The 25,178-nt window shown below is 35.9% G+C and overlaps 1 protein-coding gene across 1 annotated transcript in view; it reads right to left on the bottom strand.

Annotated features, from left to right (window-relative positions):
- Positions 1-25,178, bottom strand: part of TNKS (tankyrase) — a 206,950-nt gene that overhangs the window by 76,703 nt on the left and 105,069 nt on the right. The window contains exons 4-5 of the mRNA XM_002928843.4: positions 17,109-17,145; positions 16,274-16,349 (exon numbers count right to left, since the gene is read on the bottom strand). Coding sequence (XP_002928889.1) covers positions 16,274-16,349; positions 17,109-17,145 — 113 coding nt within the window. The remainder of the gene's footprint in view (positions 1-16,273; positions 16,350-17,108; positions 17,146-25,178) is intronic.

The raw sequence follows: 25,178 nt of genomic DNA, 5'->3' as shown, positions 1-25,178 counted from the left end.
CAGTCCTCTTTGCTGAACTCCCAACTCTCATAATCTAACTTCCTATTTGACACCACCACAAGGATATACAGGAGACATCTCATGCTTATCACGCCCTCAAGTGAGCTTCTACTATTCCCTCCAAAACCTACAACGAACAATTTCCTACTGCTGTTAATAGCAACTCTATCCTTTTCATTACTTAGGTCAAAAACTTCGAGTTTTTCCTGATTACCATCTTTCTCTCACACAGTATGCTCACTGCAGTGAGAGTATTTCTGTTGGCACTATCTCCAAAATATCTCCAGAATCCAATCACTTCTCTGCCACCGGCCTGGTCTAAGTCCCCATCCTCTCTCAGCTGGCTGAATTGCAACAGCGTTTTACTTGACATTCTTGCTTCCAGCCTGATCCCCTCAGAGTCCATGAAACATAGTAGTAGTGATCCTGTTAAAATATACCAGTTAGGTATACCAGTCCTCTGTTCAGAATCTTCCAATGGCTCCTCATCTCACTCTAAGTAAAAGCTAAGTCTCTAGAACGATGTAGAAGGCCATAAAAAAACCTCTCCCAGTACCACTCTCCAACTTTCCAACCTCATCTTTTACTCCACTCCCCCTGGTTCACTCCACATGCCTCAAATGCCCTAATTACTAATTATTTGAAATGACTGGGAATCATATTGTACTAATAAGTGAAATATCTTCTGAAAAAATTAAAGGCCTACCAGTAACAAAATATTCTCCCACTTAAATTTATTTATTTATTTATTTTAAGATTTTATTTATTCACTTGACAGACAGACAGCCAGCGAGAAAGAGAACACAAGCAGGGGGAGTGGGAGAGAAAGAAGCAGGCTCCCAGCAGAGCAGGGAGCCCGATATGGAGCTCGATCCCAGGATCCCAAGATCACGCCCTGAGCCAAGGCAGACACTTAATGACTGAGCCACCCAGGTGCCCCTCTCCCACTTAAATTTAATTTCACATGTGACTTCTTAACAAATCCAAACAACAACGAAAGACAAAGTAGTCCTGAGGGTTAAATATCAAAAAAAAAAAAGAGGGGCGCCTGGGTGGCACAGTCGTTAAGCGTCTGCCTTCGGCTCAGGGCGTGATCCAGGCGTTATGGGATCGAGCCCCACATCAGGCTCCTCCGCTAGGAGCCTGCGTCTTCCTCTCCCACTCCCCCTGGCTTGTGTTCCCTCTCTCGCTGGCTGTCTCTATCTCTGTCAAATAAATAAATAAATAAAATCTTTAAAAAACAAAAAAAAAACAACAAAAAAAGAATCTTATGGATACATAAGAGAGCTATCAGCTTTCAAAGACCTATATAGTATTATGTGCCCAAAACACAAAATTTAATTTCTAAATCTTTTTTTTTCCATCGAGCAAAGAAATCATGATAACCGTGTCTTAAGATTTAAATGTATTATTACACATAGTCAATCCCAGAGGAATTACAGCATTTACATTTTTACACAAAACACACATTGCTCTCTCACAAAAGACTGCTGGGTACAGGGGAAAGCATTCCTTGATCTGGTATTACTGAGAAAACTTCGGAGTTAACCATTACCATACAGAATATATCCCAATCTTTGTAACACTGTTCATCTAAAAAGCATAAAATATAAAAATTAATTCTTAATTTCTTAAGACTTTGTTACTCCATTTTTATAAAGCACACACTTTGGGACATTCCTTAGATAAGATTTTAAAATGAGATTCCAAAATACCAACACTCCTTGGGACACCTGTGTGGCTCAGGCCGTTAAGCATCTGCCTTCAGCTCAGATCATTATCCCAGGGTCCTGGGATCAAGTCCTACATCGATGCAGTGACTTGATCCCCTGCTCAGCGGGGAGTCTGCTTCTCCCTCTCCCTCTGCCTGCTGCTGCTGCTCCCCCTTCCTGTGCTCTCTCGCTCTCTCTCTCTGGCAAATAAATAAATAAAATCTTAAAAAAAAATAGATAAAATACCAATACTCCAAATAATTATCTCTTCTCCTCTTGTTCTGTCTTTGGACAATATTTTGCAAATAAAATACAAAAAAGATTGTCAAAGACTGGTCCTAAAACTATTTCCCACAATCTTTTACTGTAACACTTGTCATGAAATAACATACAGTAATTATTTACTTATCTCCTCTAATCTACCCTGAGCTCATGAGAACAGAAAATATATCTTAATTTTATGTTTGAAGGCTTAACACAGTACCTTATATTGAGTAGGGCACTGAACAGAGGACACGAAAAACCCTGTTTGGTGAATTTGACTTTAAATTTGTGTGAAAGATTTACACCTACATTTCAACACAGGCCTGAGTGATGTTTGTAAGTCATCAGAAAGTTATCCAACCTCGTGATATACAGTGTATTTTGGTTTTCATTACAATAAAGGCCCAGTTTGACCTCAATCAAATCCTCTGGAATTTTCCAGACTACAGTGACTAACTCATCCTGGTTTGCCCAAGATTTTCCTGGTCGCAGGAAACCCATTCATCCCAGGCAAACGGGGATGCTTGGTCACCCTACTCTAGCTTAATGCTCAATGAGTTTCCTGGTTCCTGGAGCTGTCCCAAGTCAGAAAATTGTGTGTGTGTCTGTATGTGTGTGCCTACGTGCAAGGGCACACAGACATTCTGAATAAAGAAAGGCTTATTCCTCTGCCAAACTAGGAAAAGAATCCTATTAAAAGTTGGCTCAAGAGATAACAAAGGATACTTCTCTTCCCATTTAAACAATTCCTTTAAAAGACTCAAGTGTAGTCTTTCTCAGTCCATACAAGCTCCACATACTATTCAAGCTCTTCCTCCAGCCTCTTGCTCTTGCTACAGTTACAAAAATGGCTTCATCAGGTAAAACTTCATGATCTTTTCAGCACTTGAACACACATGGAAGCATCATTAATTATTAAGACTTGGTGACACTGGCATCTGCCATCTCTTTTTTTATCTTTTATTTTTCCCAATGAAGTGTTCTGAAGCAAATTCAAGACACTGTTAACACCTCGCTCTTACATATTTCCATAGATGTCTCTAAAAATTATGAGCATTTTCGTTTAAAACCCCAAAGTTATTCCACTTAACAAAATAGTGGTAAATCCATCTACTAACCATATAAAGCACCTTTCCTAATTGTCTGAACAACTTTTTAAAGTTGGTTCGCTGGATGTCAGCATCAATTCTTTTGGTTCTTGTGCCATTCAGTCTCCCTACATCTACGATGGTCTTCATCTCTCCTTTTTTCTCTTTGCACGATCCTGACTTGTTGAAGAGACCTTGTTAGCTGTTCCCTTTCCTGTGTGATGATTTCACTTGTGCCTATCTCTATTTCCTGTGTTTCATGTAAATCGCAACTTCCTCTTAAATGTGAAACTTCTTTAGCAAGAATACTTCACAGACAATACTTCATACAGCATTTTATCAGGGCACATATTATGTCTGGATATCCTACTCTTTGTGATATGATTACTCTGTGTACCATCAGTTTTGCAATTACTACCTCTGTGACCTGTGAATTCCAGATATCATCCTTGTAATTTTAACTTCCTGCCATCTTTTTATAAAGTATATACAAACAAACAGAAGATCGTTACACTTAAAAATTCCAATACTTATTTCCACTTTTTTTTAATAAAAACATACTTTCAGATATGGTTCCAAAAATGAGGTATTACATATGTATTTTCTCAGTTTTAAATGGTCTCAATTATCAGTTACCTTTACTCACCATTTCCTCCCCAATAGAATTCCCTTTTATACTATAAAAATGTATTCCCTCTAAAAAAAATAAAATGTTCTCTCTACTTCTTCCTCTAGTTCAACAAACCCCTTTCCTGAAGGCAACCACTGTTTATAGATGCACAAGTATCATCTGAGATTTTTTTTCGATGTACATGAACATGTTTTTCTGAGGTTTTTTTGCTGTTGTTTTAGTCACACAAATGGATCATATTATACTCTTCTGCAATTTGCTTTTTTTCTTTTAAAATATTAGTATATATAAGTTTATCTTATTCCTTATATGGTATTTCCGCTGTGTAGCTATACCATGATTATTTACTCATTGTCTAGAAGTGGATAGTCAGGTTGTTCCCTGTGCTCTGGCTATCTTAACCAAAAAACACCTCATTTAAACTTATCATTTGATTAAGACAGATCAGTATTACCCCTTCTACAAATAAAATACTATTATCAGCCATTAATATAAAATTCCCAGGAAAATATAATAACCACATAATCAGAGCTCATTAAATTTCTTTCAAGCAGAGAGACATGATTAATCTGCTTGCTAGGTATACTTAAGAAGTTCTTTGAGACAGTGATACTTTAATCAAAATCAAAACAACTTGCAAGCTAGAGAATCAATATGGGCATATGTATTTCCACAGAAATACTTATCACTGATGCCTGTATTTTCAGGGAGATTTAAAATAGTACCATAATGAAGATTAGACAATCTCCTTGAAGTTTCTCAATTCTTGGGCTTTTATAAAGAGAATTAAAAAAAAAAAACTATCTGGGGAATGAAAACTGATGAACCCAAGTAGAAATAAAACTTTTCTAAGAAGATATTTTGGGGCCCCTGGGTGGCTCAGTCATTAAGCGTCTGCCTTCGGCTCAGGGTGTGATCCCAGAGTCCTGGGATCGAGCCCCACATCAGGCTCCTTGCTCCGCTAGGAGCCTGCTTCTTCCTCTCCCACTCCCCCTGCTCGTGTTCCCTCTCTGGCTGGCTGTCTATCTCTGTCAAATAAATAAATTAAATCTTTAAAAAAAAATAAAAAGATATTTTATTCATACCTTTTTCAAAAACTAGGTCTCCTTTAACTTGTTTCTTCTACAGACTACACATTACTCGATCCTCCTACTGTAATGTTTTCTCTTCCAATCTTTTCCTCTGGTCCTGGGCCTCCTGATCAATGGTTCTCTAAAGCACAGTACCTTGAGCTAAACACATATACGGCCTCATCACAGTGGACTATATCAGGACTATTACTTACAACAATAGACATGACACCACTCCTAGAACGTAAGAGTGTTTAACATATTAATGTTTCTCAGTCACAGTCTCTGTAATAGGGGAAGTTAGCTAACAATCATACCAGTTTCTTCACCGAGCTATTTTCAGGCTAAAATGAAATAGAAGATATGAAAACATTGTGAAAATACAAAGTTTATTGAAAATAATAGCTAAAATCTACTAGGGACTTTCTAGGTACCAAGCACTTTTCAAAATGTATTATAATGTATTAACTTGTATTTACTTGTATTTACTTTTACATACTGATTACCAGAGCTAGAAACTATTATAATCTCCATATAAAGGGCGAAACCGAGGAACAGGGAGATTAATACAGCAAGTTAACAGGAGAGTTAGAGATCAAATCCAGACAGCCTGACCTCAGAACCCCCATTCTGCTTTCCTTCTTTTCCTCCGGCTGGGGGTTCAGGTGCTAGATACCGTGTTCAGAAATGGACTACCACGGCAGAGTGGCAGGAAGAGTAACTCCTGCTGGGCAGGGATCACGTTGGTAGCTCTGGCTACCTCATAGTAGTACCCCATGGGTACTATATGTGCAACCCCAGGAATGATGAGAGTGTGACCATCCCGCTGGATGAGCACCCCTGAAACGTAGGGCTTAACAAGAGTTGTCTTAGAATAGTAAGTATTAGAGGACAAAAAAGAGTAACAGGAAATTGAAATTGGATAAGACAATTTATCTGCATCTTTCCTAGTGCTGGATTGTTGGTTTTTTTTTTTTTAAAGATTTTATTTATCTATTTGACAGAGAGAGAGAGAGCGCACAAGCAGGGGGAGAGGCAGGCAGAGGGAGAGGGAGAAGCAAGCACCCCGCTGAGCAGGGAGCCGGATCCCGGGACCTGGGATCATGACCTGAGCTGAAGGCAGACACTTAACCGACGGAGCCGCCCAGGCGCCCTGTGCCGGGTTTTTCTACATCTCTCTAACAGATAGTCATTTGGTCTCTTGAACTAGACCCCTGTAGTTGCCTCAACTGGTTTTTCCAGAATAATTTCCTGAATACCTTCCTGGTTACCCTCTGGCTAAGTCAAAATATCTCCCTAATGTGTACAACCTTAGTTCAGCACTAAGTCAGATACGGTCTGATTCAAACCAGTGAGCTCTCATTTTTTTAAAAAAAATGTATTTAAGCAGAGCCAGATGTCAATCTGTCAGAGTTCTCATAGGGAAGGTTCCAACACTACACTGGGCGGTTGGACTAACTGCCATTTAAGTTCTCCTTCAAATAAGATTCTCTGAATTCTAGATAGGCTACATGAACAGAGGTAAATATGATTGCTATTTTCCAGCCTCAGAGAAGATATTCTTCCAAAGTAACACATGGCATCTTTAGGAAGGAACCTAAGGAATTTGAAAATTTGTAGAATTTATGAAAAATCTTATAAAATAAAGTTTCTATTCTTCAGCTGCCTTATATAGTAAAAATTTATTTTTAAATTGAGACCATAAAGGACTATCTTTATTTTAAGTGCATGTATTGGGAAGATAAGGAGAGGGGAAAGGAAAGGAGCATACAAGAAAGAACAGGAAATCCACAGAGGAATCTTTGTGAGAATAAAGTTCTGAATGCCAACTTAATTCAATTTTAACTTAACGTTCTCATGATGGAAACTCCAAGGGGATTCTTCAACAGCCAGAAATTTGTTTTTCTCTTTTCCAGCCTCGGATTCAGCAGAATTGAAATGTATGCATGAAAATGAGTTTCTAGCTTCCTCTCATTGGGTTTGTATGGGAAAGGGGAAAAAAAAAAAAAAAGAATGCTTAGCACTCTCAGAAGGTGCAACATTAATTTTGCATTGTTTAATGAGAAACAGCTGGCAGACTTTCTGGAAACCAGGTTTCATGTCTGATACTAACCTCATGCTTTATACCTTAAGCAGAAAAGTTTTCACACAACTCAAACCTCACATGAATTCCTTTTTATGATTAGTATTCACAGTCTCAGGTTTTAAAATCTAAACATCAAAGACTCTAACTTTCAACAGATAGTTGACCTATTCTTGAAACAGGACACAAGTTACATCTAAAGATTATTTATGAGGGAATCATTCCCCGTTAGATTATTAAATAGTCATTTTAACTGTGTAAACTGGGAGAAATTCCTGTAGCAGGTTTTAATGGTAAGAGCTCCAGGACTTGGGAGATATGCTATCACCTCAGAGTTCCTTCAGTGATAAAGTCCTTGTTGTTTCTGAGCTTGTGTATGTGAATCTGGCAGCCAAAACTAGCCAAGAGCAGAGGGCTCTACTTCTGTTCCCTACCCAGAGCCCCCTTCCCTGTTCTAAGAGGTACTAAACCCTCTCTGAAACTAGGACATTACTTTAATGGGCATTTTTTGGGTACTCAGAGTAGGGTTTTATCATCTTACTATCTTCAAAAAAGGAAAATCAATATATGAAACATTTTATATTTTAGAGTTTGTCTATTTTCAAGTTTCCTAATTTGGCTACCCAAATATGCATTGCAAATAATTACACATGGTATTCATAGCGTTGTTTCTGAAGTTTTACTACCAATGCTATTCTTAGTAGAGAAAGACATTTTCTTATTAGTCACTGAAAACAATCTTTTTAAAAAAAGCATATTATGGGGATTCTTGATTCTTTTAGAAATTTTCCTTTATAATTCTAATTTAATTGAGTAAGTAAGTAAATGGATGAACATGCAAGGGGGAAAGGGAAGCAGGCCTCCTAAGAAATTATTAGAAAAGAAGTATTTTTAAAAAAGGTAGTGATACGAAAATAACCAGGTGTTATAGCCTGAGTGTTTTGGGTCCATGCCCACTCTGGCAAATTCATATGTTGAAGCCCTAACCCTAATGTGGTGGTATTTGGAGACAGGACCTTACGGAGGTAGGAAGGGTTAGATAGGGTAATGAAGTGCAGTCCTCACGATGGGGTTAGAGCCCTTATAAAGAACAGACATCCAAAAGCTTGCTTTCTCTCTCAGCAAGAAGGCAGCTCTCCACAAGCCAGGACTGCCCCTCATGAGAAAGTAACCATGCTGAAACCTTGATCTTGGACTTCCCAGCCTCCAGAATTGAGAAATAAATTTCTGTTGTTTAAGCCACCTGTGGTATGGCAACCTGAGCTAGGATACCAGGTAACTGGTACAAAATGAGTTAAGAAATTAACAGTTCATATTGGTTTTATATTATGGCCAGACCACAGTTCCTAATAATGCTCATTCAAAGCTATGGATAATCTCAAAGTTCTTAAGTCCATATTAACTCTTCCCTTTTTGCTGCTTCTCACCAGGCCAGAAGTTTCTGAAATCAGACTTCTCTTTGCCCCTAAGCAAGTCTTCTTACCCACTAAGGTTCACCCTTCACTAAAAGGATTTAAGAACTTTTTTTGAATACTCTACTGTTAACTGACGTTAACCCAACAGTTTAAACCAAAGAGATTATATCAAATCATAATCATTATAGGGCTATTTTTAAATATCTTCATCAGGTAGTAACTGATACATAAAAACATGTTAATAACAACTGCCCACTATCCCATTCAACCACAGAACCTGGACATCGGCAGTAACACTGCAGCTCCTTGGGTGTGTTTCTTCCACATCCTCTGCCCTTGCCACTCTGCCGGGTGGATGTTTTTCAAGTGAATGCTGCAGCTGTAATCTGCTGTACCCTATGAAGTTTTACTTGTAGAGGCAGAAAGAGCACTTTAAACTTAGATTCTTGCCATTTTGAAAGAATACTCTTGAGCGTCACTTTTGTAACCAGGCTTCTAAATCAAATTTTAGTAATGAATCATACTCACAGCAGAATGATTTGGTACTCACTCCTTTTCTATCCCTCAACTGGTAACTGTCTACTGTTGACAACTGTGGGAAACATGCTTTTTGGATTTGGCTGTAGGAGAAACCAAAGTTAGGAGGAGGGTGGCTAAGCAGAGCTAAAATGAACTCCTGTTTCACCACCTGCTTTTTAACACAGGTCCCTTCTACTAAAACCTCTTTTCTCAAAGAGAGAAACAGAGCACAGTTGGCATGGGTACTAATTACCCTAACCAGTAGAAATGTCATGCTTGACAAAATCGAGACTGTTTTAGTAGAAGCGATTCCCTAATGAAAAATAAAAAAGACATTTTCAAGCCCTTATTGTTACAAAACAAATATACACAAGCATAAAGATTTTATACAATATATTCCATCATAAGTAGGCAAGAAAACTTGCTCTAAGGGATTTCTGCACTGCAGTAAGACATGCACTAATCAGCAAGATGTACTTTAAAGAAGCGATTAGATATATAATTAAACGTAAAGTACTTGAAGAGTTCCCTAATGCAGACTTATGGCATTTTGACCTTCCTGTAATCCCAAGTAACATCTGAACTATGGTCCATAAATGTTGGAAATTAAAAAATGGTATACGACTTTTCATCTACCAAGATTTGCCAAGAACAGAAGAGGATGATAAAGGCCACAAAAGGCCATAGAGAGCCAGGCATGGGCCCTCAGGTAACGCTAACACTTTCTTAAAGGAAATAAGGCTCTATATAAACTTTATTCCGGACTCCAGGGGTGTCTTATCTAGTGTGGCTCCATACATCCTCACATAATCTAATTCTGTATGCCTGGTAATTGCTACTAACTCTAATGAGAAAAATAACAAAATACATTATGATCTTAAAATGTTGGAGTTTAAAGGTATTTTAGAGGTCATATGGCCCAAACCCTTCATTTTATAGGCTAAAAAATGGAGAACTCTGGGGCGCTTGGGTGGCTCAGTCAGTTGAGTATCTGACTCTTGATTTCGGCTCAGGTCATTATCTCAAGGTCATGAGATTGAGCCCCGAGTTGGGCTCTGCGCTAAGCACTGAGTCTGCTTGAGATTCTTTCTCTCTCTCCCTTTGCCCTACCCCTGGCTCACATTCTTTCTGAGAGAGAGAGAGAGAGAGAGAGAGAGAAAGGAAGGAAGGAAGGAAGGAAGGAAGGAAGGAAGGAAGGAAGGAAGGAAGGAAGAAAGAAAGAAAAGAAAGAAAGAAAGAAAAAGAAAGAAAGAAAGAAAGAAAGAAAGGAATCTTTAAAAAAAAAAAAAAACGGAGAACTCAGAGATATGACAAATCTTGCCTAGCAATAATTTTAACTTAAAACTTGGNAAGAAAGAAAGAAAGAAAGGAAGGAATCTTTAAAAAAAAAAAACGGAGAACTCAGAGATATGACAAATCTTGCCTAGCAATAATTTTAACTTAAAACTTGGGTCTTCTAGCTTCAAACTCCTGCTTTTTCCCATAACACTATGAGCAACTCCCCAAAAAAGCACATGAAATTAATTTTTGCATTCCAAGAGGGAAAAGAATTTAAACTGTAAGATATAAATTCAAAATAATTAAACATATCTAAAGAAATAAATATATTTGGAAATTTATCTTTAAATCTTCACTTAACTCTTCCTTATAGCTATGAAAGAGCCATTTTCAATAATTCACTTGAGAAAAGATGTAATCTTTCCTGCCCAAAAGATAGTAAGCATTGAGTCATATTTTCTTAAAGTATGGGTATTTCAATTATCTTTACTAGATAACACCCCAAACTGGTGGCTTACCTGGGTGGTTCCTCTACGCTACACGGTATGGGCTAGGGTGCTAGGGATGGCTGATGTCACCTGGAAGCTAAACTGGGAATTCAGTTGAGGCTACAATGTCTGGGATGCCTGGACAATGAGTCACTTAGAGACTTAACTGAGCTCAGGTGGGTCACTGGCTAGAGGCCTCCATGTGGCTGCTTGGGCTGCCTTATGGCATGGCAGCTGGGTTCAAAAAGAAAGCATTCCAAAAGCACTAAACTGGTGGCTGCCTGGTCAATTCAGGAGCTAGTCCCGAAAGTGGCCTAACACCACTTCTGCTTTATTTCATTCATCAGAGCAGTCCCAGGCTTAGCTCAAAGTCAGTATAGGAAGGAACTAGACCAAAGCATAAATAACGAGAGGCATGGTTTCATTTGAAAGGTCTTCAAGGTAACAATCTACCATATAATGGCTGTTTAAATCCTGGTCAAACATGATATTTGGTGGAGACTCACATGGAGGGAGGGAGCTATTAATCAAGAATACTGGGAAATTCTATATTACAATAAAACAAATGTATATAACCCTAAAACTCAAATGTAAATACAAAAGAAAGTTCACTAATCTTATATATTCTTTGTGCTTCATTGGGTGTGTTTATGGAACTCAAATGAATACTGTGACATTATTTTCAGCCAGATATTAAGTTTTAATAAATACAGGCTTAAAATGGTTTTTTATATATATATATATCTTAAAAACGTGTTCTTGAATTTATAAACTGTTAATATAAACAAATTAATTTATTAAATGTGATGTTTTGGGAGGGTGGTGAACACCAAGCTCCAAAAGATTTAATTCAATTATATGCTTCGTAGACTACCTGGTAACATACATTTTATCCAAATGATATCTGTGACTGAGCTCGGATAATAAAGACAATTTCCATGGAGAAGTGGGGGAACCCTGGAGTACTCAAAACTATATATATATATGTCCATTCTAAATATGTCCAAAAGCTTCAAAAACATGTATCAAAGGAGTAGGGATCTAATTTATTGAGGTTCTACTATGTGCTACAATGGTATACATTAATCACATTATTTTACTTCATCCTCTCAAACACCTTGTGGAATGAGTATGATTATCTCCATTTACAAATGAATACATTGAAAACTGTAGAGCCACGGTCACACACTTAGAAAGAGGAACAGGAGAGAACAGAACCCAGTCTGTCTGACCTCCGAGTCTATTTGCTCTCTCAGCTAAATAATTCTTTTATGGGTATCTTCAACGGTGGCACTAAATTCTACTTTATTTCTGACTGATCTCTATTAAAAAATAGTTTTCAAACACTTTACTTTTCTGTTTCCAGAATCTTATTCATTATTAACTGTTTTATGGAAGCAAACATTTACACAGCAGTCTGACATTTAAAGATATCCTTCAGTTAATGTTTCTGAGTTTAAATCATGCTCCTCCAACTGCCTGTTCATCTAAATTTGTGGTTTCTTAGAAAAGAGCATCCACGTCTAAGTACTAATGCTTTAAAATAAAGGGGCCAAAAGAAAAAAAAAAAAACCTTAAATCTACACTTTATAATTGTATGACAGCAAAAAGAATCATACATTTTTTTTGAGCATTAGCTTCAACATACAGGATAATGTCTTAATCATTCTATCAGGTGTTGAGGTCCTTGTGAACCAATATCATTAAACACATATTCATCTCCCATGTCACTTAGCACAGTGAACTATACACTGTAACTGAGTGCTGGCTGAATGAATGAAAGGAGCAGAAAGAAACCTAAGATACCAGAAATTACACTGAATACTTTATAAAAATAAATTACCAACCAAATATTTGTTACTTTCATTATTTGGTGACAAACAATCATAGCGATAGGCACAGTACACACATGCGACGATACACATTCCTACTTAGCAGCACGTACAGTAATGCCCAACTCCAATCTATTTCCTTGTCGCAAGGAGGGGACAGATGTAGGACATTTATTTTGGAAGGAGATAAAGGCAGCCAAGAAAGGGAAATGACACAAGAGGGGCCAAAGAGAACTCCGAAGAGGGCTAAATATTGGAACAATTTGAGATGTATTCAAATATTTTTTTATTCATTGTATAAAGGTATCCTTATGAAAATTAATATTGAAAAACAAAAAACCACTACCACCTTAAAGTTACATATCAAACAATTATTTGGCTGATTGCTAATAAAACATCTGATCTTGAGAGAAAATACTCTAAAGGGAGAATAAAGGACAACAAATCTAAGTTTGAAAACATAGGGAAAAAAGAATTCTAGAAAGGGAACAATCTGTTTGAAAGATCTAGTTGCATTTCATTGCAATTCAAAATAAGGAATCACAGAATGCTATGTCTAATCATAATGGGCAAGTGATTGAAGAATAAATTGTATCTATGCCCCTATGTTTCTAAAGTGGCCGTTATTTAAATGTGTATCTAAGTGTACAAAAGTGGCATGTTAGAAGAAAATATTGTAACAAATTTTGTCTTTGCTTTTTGGGGTAAAAAACAACTGGAAATTTCTCAAGTAGCCAAACTCCACTTTGATTTACATGTAAAATACATAAATAACAACATAAATTACTTCAAACCTTACTGGTACTTCACTATTTTCAGAATTCTACAAGTTAGAAAAACAAATGTCTGCGGGAAATAAAAACATTAACCACTCATACATTACCTAATTAGATAATCACCAAGTCACAGTAGAGAATTAAGAGACTATTAAAAAGTTACATTGTCATTGTATAATCCCACGTATTGCGCTGAAAAGGAATGCTGCAGTCTAAAACCCCCACATATATCAAGGCAAATTCTGCACCTACTAGTTAACCGATAAGGAGCATTTCTTTTCTAAAAATATTACAAAATCGACATTTCCATGGGCTTTTTAAATTTACAAACCAGGAATCCTAGTAAAAACAGAGACAGGCAAGGACTCACTTAAGCATTAACAGAGTCATTTAGAAACCCTTTAAAAATAAGTTTGATTCTGCATTGTGTTCTCAAATGCAAATTTAAGAAATAAAACTTTATATACCCAACTTACTATCTATGTAAAGTACCTTTATCCTCTTGTTAATATACAACCTGACTTCCTAATTCTAGATAAACATATGCAAATGGCCTGAAAAAATACTAAATATGTAAGACAGACTTGTAATTTCACAGCTAGATTTGCTTACACATTTTCTTGACACCAATAGCAAGAAAACAAAAGATACTGTCATAACTAAGGGATCTTATCCCAATCTCCATTAGCACCCAGAATATTTACCACTTTGTGACTTTACTGTAGCTGGCACATTTAATAAGAACTACTCTGTGCCATAAACAAAGGTAATATCTAATATATGAACATAATTCAATTTTAATTATGAAATTTTATTTGCATTTTGCATACTGATGCACAATTGTGAATGATTTTTTATGTTACATGCATACCACCAAAACCCAGTAAATGCTTAAGTCTCATTTCCTTTTTCTATCTAATTTGAGCAAATTAAAAATCTAAAAAAGTATAGGAACACATTTTGGAGAATTACTGCATTATTCATACGTTATGAATCCTACAGTATATTAATTTAGGAAACATGTTCTTAAAAATGTTCTATACATTAAAAAATATAATTTTCCTTCATCGTATAACTTAAAAATAAATTAGTACAATAATACTAGTAATAACATACAATAACAGAAAACATAAAGTCCCCTATTCACATACTTCTGAGTTAATTTTCTAAATGGAAAAGAGCACAGATGATTTTTCACTCAGAGGATAAAATTATGTTTATTAGGGAGCATATTCATCTCCTAAGATTCCGCTACCTGCAAGGTGCTGGGCTTGGTCCAGTGCAAAATACAAAGAGCTAATGGATGAATAGAGGAAAAAATCTCTGTGGTAAATGCCATAGAGTAATACAGAAAAGGAGCCATAGGAACCTGGGTAAGGAATACATTGGTTCCAGCTAAAGGAATGAGGGAAGTATATTCTCCTTTGGGGAGAAGGAAAAATAAAGGGGTTCTATACAGTTATGCAGGGGGTGAGGCAGGGAGAAGAGGTAATTTGTTAATTATCTGTGCTCATGCTCTTTAATTATCATGATTTCCTGAGCTACTCATGCATCTCGCAAGGTATAAGGGTGAGGATGGGAGAATGAGGCTGGGATGGAAATCGACTCCTGCTACAGTAATCTCACAAAAATTCTGTAATATTAAAATGACTAAGAAAACCTGACGTCGGCTGGGCTCTAGACAAGCTCTGTATAAAGACATAGCTACACTTACTATAGTTAAGAAGGCCCTTTTCTGCACCGTGATAAAAGTCACTTTATCTACTGAGAGGACCCAAACAAAATCTGGAGCTCAAAGTAACTCAAGAATGTTAAAATCCCCAAAGCAACTTCAAAACTGAAGGAAAAAAAATGAGCAGTTATCATTTAACAACATCTCCCAAAAGTCATCAATAATAATGAGTAAATCTTTACTAGTTTATAGCTTGAAATATACATAATTTAACCTTCCATTAAAGTAGAAGTCTTTCCCCCAAATTACCCAGAGAAACTGAATGCTCACTAGGCCACATGATATTTCACAATATACAAGCCAGCTATAATAACAAATAGCATATATTCTGAGGGGAGGATTCAATTCTTTGCCACTATTAAATGGGTTTCATTGGAATGGGAAAAAAACGTGGAAGCACTCTAAAGACATTGTATCTAAGGGGTGTGCCATCCATCCTCACGTTTTCCAGAGCACATTTTCACTATAAATAATTTCAAAGAAACTAATTCTTTAAATGTTAGGCACAAAATTATTTTCCTCAATATTTATGGTGTAACTTTACATATATTTTATGTTTTTAAAATACAAAATCTATCCTCAAACATTAAGATATGAGCTCTCATTTTAAAAAAGACTTTACAGTATAGAGTGCTTTGTTTTTCAGTATCTATTAGGTAAATCCTGCAAAACTTTGCAGTCAATTATCAGAGGCTGTGAAGGGTTACAACTCAGCCTATAATCTGCAAAAATACAAAGCATATCACGAAGATGCCAGCTGTATATTTTATATATATGCCTTACGTTTATAACAATTGTACATTAATGCAGACTCTTTCTTTCTCAATCTATCTTTTTCAATATTCCGTGATAAAAACTTAGTCAATTAAAGAAACAATAAACAAAAAAGCCTGGACTGTTACATACCTAAAAAACTGTTAGCATTTTTCTCAGCTCTAAATGGAAAAAATGTTGGTATCTAGCAAACATATCTCCCTCTGCCAAATAGGAAATCAAAAATGTAAATATCCTATCGAAGACGGGTAAAAACAGGACATAAACAAATATTTCCAATTTCCACGATCATACATGGAAAATAATACATGTTGTTATAATTTTAATCACCGACAAAGCTGCAGGTCCATTTAACAAACAACTCTCAGTGTCTGACATTTAAGAGAAAAGGCTTAAAATCCATGCTTCACCAGCTCTGTGAATATGTCACAACTGCCAATAACAGATACAGCAGCATTTCATTTTATGGTCAAAAGATGCCAGTAAAAACACAGTTATATAGGACATATATGTGTGTATATATACACATATATAAATGCCAACTTCAAAATTTTTCAGTATAAAGCAAGAAGAAATTGTTGAAGGAGGATATTATATTTTAAGTAACTTACCTTTCGCCCATCACTTGCATGGCAATTCACATTTAGAGGAGTCAGTAAAGCCATTAGTTTTTCTTCATTACCACTCCTGTAAAAAGGTAGTGAGTCAATTCCTATAAAATTACAGAGCTTCTTACGAATATTTATGGTTATTTTTCAGAAGAGTGGAAAACAATATGGGTTTGCTTTGATTTCTTGTATATGGTTCTCAATGGATCTCTTTTGGTATATTCAATTAAATTACTATATTACTAATTAATTCCTGTTACTCATCATACAGTGGTACATCTTGGGTAATGTAGCTTTCTATTTACTTGTTTTATTTATCTGCATCAAGTCACCTTCTTAATTACAAACAAACTTTATTCTGATAAGTGATCTAAAACACTGGACTTAAAAATACATACGAAATGATAAAAAAAAAGCTAATGAATTAAATTATAAATGACCAAGAACAAAAGAAAATAGATGAGAATTTTAACATTTACTTTATGGCCCCCATTCAAGCTTTGTTAGAAAAATTTTCACAGAAAAATGAAGAGACAGGTATTTAAATACTCCAAGAAGATCATCGGAAAAGCTGGGCAACTAAGATCTGCAGGTACCCTAAGAAATGTTTCAAATAAAATTAACCTTATAATCTTTACCATGTTGAAAAACTCTATCATCTAACATACTAATCATGTAAAATAAAAGTATACAGAGACTGAGTATAAGGTCTTATCCGCATTATCACGTAAAATCCAAGCAAGACAATAACATGTTATAATTTTTATAGTCCTCCACCTGCCCTCCCCCTTTTCTCCCTTATGCATTATACTCACTTAAAATGAATGGAATCACTTACCTAGCAGCTTCTAGGAGTTCGTCTTTCTTGTATTCACCTAGATGATTGCAAAATATCATGCTGTTAGCATTTGGCAGAAGACAGATTAAGAAATGCAGTAGGCAGCAAATACAGAATTAAATAGAGAAGAACAGAAAAAGAGAGTCCACACCCCGCTGGGTGATGGAGCCGTGACGTTAGCCAGCTTGTGAAGGCAGCATCACCAGTGCCTTGGAGACGGGCAGCAAATTGACGCAGCTTCTTGTCCAATCCTCAGATGAAATAGCTTTCTTCAGACAACCAATGAATGCTAAATCTCGTGTCCAGAAACACATTCCCTCTGATAACAGCATGCCAGCTGAAGACAATGTCCCCTCCCCCCTTTCCTATTCAGGCTGTCACAGTATACTTGTGAAGCATAATACATTCTGAGACAAAAGCAAAATAATGTGGCTCTTAAAGGTACAAATTATTAGGCTTCAAAAAAACTCAGTTTTATTTGTAATGACATGGAAAGTTTTCTCAAAAAAAAATTAATTGCCATTGCTGAGCATTATAGCAGTAGAAAAAAAAAATATATCAGCATCATGAAGCTTTTGCCTCAATAGGGTAGGTCTGTAGACTAGAAATACGTGAACTCCGTACCAAATGCTATGAACCTCTTGGAGGCAGCGCTCCAAAAACCAAAACAGTGAATACATTCTTAAATGACAATAATATTCTAAGATGCTGTAGTCTTCACACTTTATACAAATTCATTCCCAAATTTTAACAAACAAGAAATCTTAAAATTATTTTTAAAAAGGAGGCTGGGGTCTCTGAGAATAAGCAGATAGCCAACTACTGAGATGTAGATAATTTTTCTCCCTTCTATTTTTTAAAACATCACAGACTGAAACAAGGTATATAATTAAAAACCTTCTATACAAATTTCTTAGAGTATTCCAGATCTAACAATAAGCTTCTTTTGCAAGCTCAATTGAAGGACAAGGAATTTTAATAATACAGTGTTTGTTCATTCAATAAATAAAAAGAAGAGCCAGGACTATGATTCAGCTCTAATATGCTGACTCAGTTTGCTATATCACGAAAGAAATAATTATACAAAATGTCTAAGCAAACAATTACATGAAAGCAAATATTAAACACTCATATAAGAAGAAATGAAATTTTAGATTAAATGAAAATGTTACTCTACTAAGAATCAAGCTTAAGTTATTTTAAAAATCTTATTATTTATTTATTTATTTATTTATTTTTAAAGATTTTATTTATTCGACAGAGATAGAGACAGCCAGCTAGAGAGGGAACACAAGCAGGGGCAGTGGGAGAGGAAGAAGCAGGCTCATAGCGGAGGAGCCTGATGTGGGGCTCAATCCCATAACGCCGGGATCACGCCCTGAGCCAAAGGCAGATGCTTAACCGCTGTGCCACCCAGGCGCCCCAAAATCTTATCATTTATAAATACGGATTTCTTTGCATTTTGTTTCCATTTTGTTACAGATTGCAGAATATTGATGCAAATACTATATAAAGACACCTACGGACAACCAAGCCCGTGTTTAAATTCTATAACCCAACATTAGCAAATATTCTTTTAGTTTAAATTTTGTCTTGCTTCTCGGATTATGATTATATTAAAATCTGGAAACTGTAAACAGTTATTTTCAAATAAGGAATAAGTTATTAAATATCTTTTCTCTCCTAAGGAAATTTTATACACCACTAAAGTCACAGATTCAACAATATAGACGGATAAGTTAGAATGCATTATTCATGATCATGGAGTTGGGTCTTTCCAATTTCCCAAATATTGTACTCCATCCACATTCTTCAACTAATTGAGTTTTAAGATTTATATTACGTTATGTCCCGGCCAATAAGGTTCCTATCTTCCCAAAGTCAAAGACCTGCCTTTACTACACATTTTAGGGGGCAATATGGAAGTCAGTGAGTCAATTTAAAAGCTTCTTGTGAGGAAAATGGCATAACCCATACTCTCAGATGCCTTAAGAATCAGGAGCAAAGTAAGTCAAATTATGAAATTATCTGTAGAAGCCAGTCTGTCAACAAACATTTATTTGAAAGGTCTATATGTCAGATTCAAAACTGCAAAAGACACTACTATAATCTCTGAACTCAAGGAATATTCGTCTATTAAGTGAGACAGACAAACACATGATTCTGGTAGAGTATGAAAAGAATCTTATGAAATGCTGTAAAGAGCTTAAAGCCTAGTCTAACTGAGATTAATAAGAGACAGGGTAATTGTGGTTCAAAGAAGGTTTCCTGGAAGAGGGAAAATGTGAGGTGATGCTCAGGTGAAAAAGGGTGAAGGAGAAGCAAGCAACCAAAGTAGAAGAAATGAGGAGGGAAATAGGGGGTCTGTAAACCTGAAAACACACACATGGCAGGGGAACGGGTGAGCAAGCATGAGACAGAGAAGGAACAGGTCACGAATGACTTTCTAAGAAGTTTGAACTTTATTTCAAAACCAACGAGGACATAATTGAAATATCTTAACAAGGGGAGTGCAAAGTATATTTCAAGACGTGTAAGTTTTGTAATTACACTCTACTTCAGTGAACTGTCACTGGGGAGAAAAGGGGCCCAAGAGGTAGGGGACGGGGAGAGACAATGACTTCTGACATAGTTTGTATTTTGAGGTAAGTATAAATTCCCTGGTTAACAGTCAAAACACATGAAAATTGGGAACTGAAGTACCTACTACTACAATCTGAGTCATGGTGAAATATGACTCTAATAAGTTGGAAAATAAAACTGCAAAGTACTTGGAATTTTCAAAGTTCAAATCGGTCTACTTACATACGCTTCTCATCAAGTATAGCTTATTGACGTTTTCTCCAAAAGGCACATTTTTACAAAAATGTTATTTCTGCATGGATAAGATGATGATAAACCAAAGTCTAAAGGAAACGTATAAGTGCATCTGACAGAGTCAGGCACAGGTATTACAAATGACTTTCTACTTTTACTGTTAGAGACTCCAGTACTTTAATCAGCTTTTCTGCAATACATTCCAACATCCACTATCTGGTGCCCAAGGACCATAATCCATAAACAGTCGAAGCTATTTTTCAAATGCTACATCTCAGGAACAACCAACAGTGAATTTAGAGTCCTTGTACATTCCAACAACAAATCTGAGCTACTTACTTAACAGCCAAACCACTAGGTTCTGTTTCGTTTTAGCTGAGAATCTGAAAATATTCTGGCTGAGACTATGGTGCTCTACGGAGCATTTATATTCTTTAATAACATCCAGATAAAGGCTAGCCATAGATCAGCCAGAAAGGAAACTAGGCAATTATAGTCAAGATAAAAGCAGCCAGGAATGTTGAAAATAAATGGCTTGTATTTTTCTTTGATTAGAATAAAATAAGTAGGCTTAAAAAAAAAAAGCAAGTCATGAAGTTTACTTTTCAAAGTCTGACTTGCTTTTTTATTAGTAAACTAATGACAGAATATATATAAAAATAAATACACACACACACATACGCATATATAGGGAGGTGTGAGTCAACGTGTTTAAGGAGGTATGCTATCTGAAAGAAGGTTTAAAAAAAGGTTAAAAAATGTTAAAAGTGAAACTACCCTTTGTATTTTTCTGAGGTACGTGGAAAAAAACTTCTCTATTTACTTAATATGAAGGCAAAATTACTTTTTGAATAAAAATGAAGAAAACTTACTTCAATACATAGGAGTCATAATTGTTGACTTATCTCAATTTCGACATTTTAAAATGCTTCTGCCTCTTTCTTCGGCAACTGACAGGATCAAAGTAACCTTAGTTTTGTAAAACTGAGTCTTTTGGTTTTGTTGAGGTGAAATAGCATGGAAGGATTATGAACACAAAATCATGAATTCTTAGAGCAATGAAGGACTCAAAAAGGATTATGACTTTTCTCTACTTTGAAGCCATGCACAATACATGCCTATAGTTACATCTTCTCAGATGCCATGAGGGGAATGTAATTTGAAAGTCACTTTTCTTCTGTCAGCTCACCTCCAATTTCAGAATCGTTCTCCTAAGGGATCAGCTGCAACATACTCATTTACAGTTAATGAAATTGACACTGAAGCAGTTAAATGAATTGTCTAAAGTTTTACTGAGCGTTATTCATGATCTGTCAGGCCCTGAAAAAGGTTAATATGTGAACACAAACCAACAAATCTGAACTCTAGAAGACAGATGTAAATAAAAGAGAGTAACAAAACAATAATAGTGATAAAGCAATTTTAAAAACAACAATAACTAGCTTTAAGTAGGTTAAGCCTATTTATATTACATAAGCTAAATATTTCCATCAAAACCATTTTAAAGCATTTGAACTTTCATATGAGCTTGTAAACATGGACCAAAAAAATGTATACAGGGCTTAACCTTTTAGTTTGTTTTAATATTGTGGACCAAGGAGTAGGAAGAGAAAAATTCATTCTGGGTCTATTCAAATGATCGATGCATTTGGTATTTCCTATAGCATGCTTTAATTCCTCCTGCTTTAGATCTCTCAAGGGAAGAGCTATGTAAAGACTTTAATCAATCATCTCAGTTGTCAGGTTTAGGGACCCTTAAATTGCTGAGTGCTAAATAGTACCACGAATTGATAATTCTCACAGAGACATTTTCTCATCTTATATTTCCCAGCAAATATAAGAGATGAACAGATTCTTACAGCTCATCTGACAGCCCATATGGGGAATAAAATATTAATTTAGGTGACAAATACCATTGTATTTTCACTAATAGATTTGAAAATTTAGCACCAACTACGTAGTTGTGGAAGGAATTTCACTAATGTACCAGGAAATAATCTAATCTCAAGAAGCTAAAGCTATAGGTCCTCCACCAAAAGCCATTTCAGACAGACTACTATTCTCCTATAATAAACTCCAGGAATTCTTGAATTATTTCTTCTCTCTGAAATCTTTCATAAATATTTTCAGTACAATTGGGGAAAAATTACAAAGTTATCAGAGTTCTCAATGCCTTCCTCCTGCTTCTGAATCCTATCAGTCTTCCCACTCATTCTGATCTGGATTCAAAGTCCATACCATTAGTTAAGTCTAGAATCATGGTCAAACTAAACACTCCACATCCCTTTTAAATACAGAATCATTTGGGGCTTTCAAATTCTAGGCTTGAATAGAGTATTTTCCTAGTGGAGATCCTTTTACATGTCAACGCAAAAACCTAAACCAATGTCTTAAAACATTCCAAAAACATAATATAACATTCAAACATAATAAAGGCTCTGCAAAAAAACATGTAATGCTATTAATAAATAATAGAACTGTTAACAACTAGTTTCTTTGTATGCAGTAATATGACCTTGCTTAGCCCCAGCAACATCTAAAATACATGTCCCATTTATGGACTCTTTGCAGAGTTTCAAATAATTTAAACCTGTTTCTGACATTCTGTCACAACTGTATTTGACATGTAACAAGACTTTTCACTGGACTTTTGTTGTTGTTGCTTTGTTTTACTTACATTTTAGGATGAGTGTTAAATCCTTTTTTTTAATTTAAATTCAATTATCCAACATATAGTACAACCTTAGTTTTTGATATAATGTTCAACGATTCGTTAGTTGCATAGAACACCCAGTGCTCAACACATCACGTGCCCTTCTTAATGCCCATCACCCACTTACCCCATCCCCCCACCCACCTCCCTTTCTACAACCTTCAGTTTGTTTCCCTGGAGTCCAGAGTCTCTCATGGTTTGTCTCCCTCTCTGATTTCTTCCCATTCAGTTTTCACTCCCTTTCCCTATTGTCCTCTGCACTATTCCTTATGTTGTTGTTGTTTTTAAAATATAAATATTATGGGGCACCTGGGTGACTCAGTCGTTAAGCGTCTGCCTTCGGCTCAGGGCGTGATCCTGGCGTTCTGGGTTCAAGCCCCACATCAGGCTCCTCTGCTGGAAGCCTGCTTTTCCCTCTCCCACACCCCCTGCTTGTGTTCCCTCTCTCGCTGTCTGTCTCTCTGTCAAATAAATAAATAAAATCTTAAAAAAATAAAAATAAAATAAAATATAAATATTAAAATTTGGGACATAAATATAAATATGCACTGTCCCCCAAAAAAGGTTATGTTATGGATATATATACTCTCTAAAAGACTGGATATTAAAAGCCAAAAAAAACCTGTTCCTACAGGACATTATTAACCAATGAGATATTCTGCAAAGTGTGCCTGAACTTACAAAGAAAAGGACCTTTTAGATTATGCTGTAGAGGAAAAGACCCTTTGATGTATCAAAAAGAAGACAAGAAGGGAGAGCTGGGTGAGACTGGGAGACGTGAGACATTGATTTTTTTTTTTTTTTTTACTATCACAGTGTCTGTTCCTAAAAGGTCTGGAAAGGTAAAACCTCATATTTGATCCAAAACAGGCCAATAGTTTCATATTCTTTGTTTCTACAGCAGTGGTGCTTTTTCCCTAGTCATGCATCCAAAATTTATTTGCAAATCCCAAATCCAAAAAGCTCCAAAACTTAACCAACTTCATATACATAGCTATCATACACTTCATTGCATAAATATTAACGTTTGATTACAAGCTGCAGCACCAGACTCTACTGGGATGTTTTATACGATTAGTAGATGTATAGTCTTATTTAATTTGCTTACTGATATATAATTTATCTACAATACAATTTACCCTTTTTAGAAGTATGATTCTGTGAATTCTCACAAACTTATACAGCTGTGTGACCATTACCTCAAGATACAGAACATTTCCATCACCTAAAAAGTTTCCTCAGGCCCCTCTATAATCAATCTCCTATCCAGCCCCGTTCCATGGCAATCACTGATCTGATTTCTGTTTCTATAATTTTCCTTTTTTTAAGAATGTCATATAAATGGAATCACAGAATATGTAAACTTTTGAATATGGATTCTTTTACTTAGTAGAAATGCTTATTCATGCCATTGGACATACCAATATTTGTTCTTTTTGACTGTTAAGTAATATTCCATTATATGAATGCGCCCGATTTTGCTTACTCATTCACTAGCTCAACAACCTGGCTTGTTTCTTTCTAGCTTTTGGTGATTATGAATAAAGTTACTATATAAATTCAGATTTTGCAAGGACAAATGTCTTCATTTCCGTGGGCAAATACCTAGGAGTGGGGGTGCTGAGTTGTACAGTAAGTACATGTTTCAACTTCATAAGAAACGGCCAGTTATCGCTTTTTAAAAACTTGAAAAATTCTTAATTCTGGAGTACAGATGTGTCACCTGTCAAAAGGAATAAGAACAAAATAGAAAAAGTTGACTAATGAGAAATAAGACAGTACTGCCACAACCTGACAGCTAGAAATCCCAACCCCTCCTTTTGTAGGGGCAATTCGCCTAAACTGAACCAATTTGCACACCTTTTAGATCTTCTCTTCTCACTTGTGCTTTTGTATATTTTTAAACAGGGAAAACACACAAACTTGATCTCTTCACTCAAGAAAGTGTTGGTACGTAGTACCCGCAATCCCAGAGCTATGAGAATATATGAACCACGCATATTTTGATTTATAGGAACCATACTGTTATCTGTGAAAAGAAGATTACTTTCCTGCAGTCCTTACTCTTACCAGGATGCTTGGCCCCTCAATGCATCAGCCTACTGAGGACCTGGGGTTTTGTGAGACACCTACTTGGGGACTGTCCAACCACTGCTTCTTACAAGTATAAGGAACTAAACAAACAAACAAACAAACAAACAAACAAACAAAAACAAAGGCTAATGTAGAAGTAAAAGTGACTACCTTTTGAGTGATAGAAGAACTGCCTTGTCTTCACTGTAATTATTGTGTACGATTGCATTTATATTCTTAGTATAATGTATTTGGTCCCTGGTTTATAAAGTCTCTAAAGATGTAGTAACCTTATTTACAATTTTGGGTCTTCTCAAGAAGCGCCAGTTGTGATTAGCTTCTTCAACTGCAAATGCTTAACTTACTATTTTTCTTGTATTTTCCCAAAAGTATCACTAAATCTCTTATTCAAGGTTAGAGTTAACTAACTTTAGTGAAGTCTGATTAACGGTATTATTCTAGGCATA

This window comes from Ailuropoda melanoleuca, chromosome 18, assembly GCF_002007445.2.
Source record: "Ailuropoda melanoleuca isolate Jingjing chromosome 18, ASM200744v2, whole genome shotgun sequence".
NCBI classification, from domain to species: Eukaryota; Metazoa; Chordata; class Mammalia; order Carnivora; family Ursidae; genus Ailuropoda; species Ailuropoda melanoleuca.
Note: the sequence above shows the minus strand (reverse complement) of the source record. Positions and strands in the feature narration are given on the sequence as shown.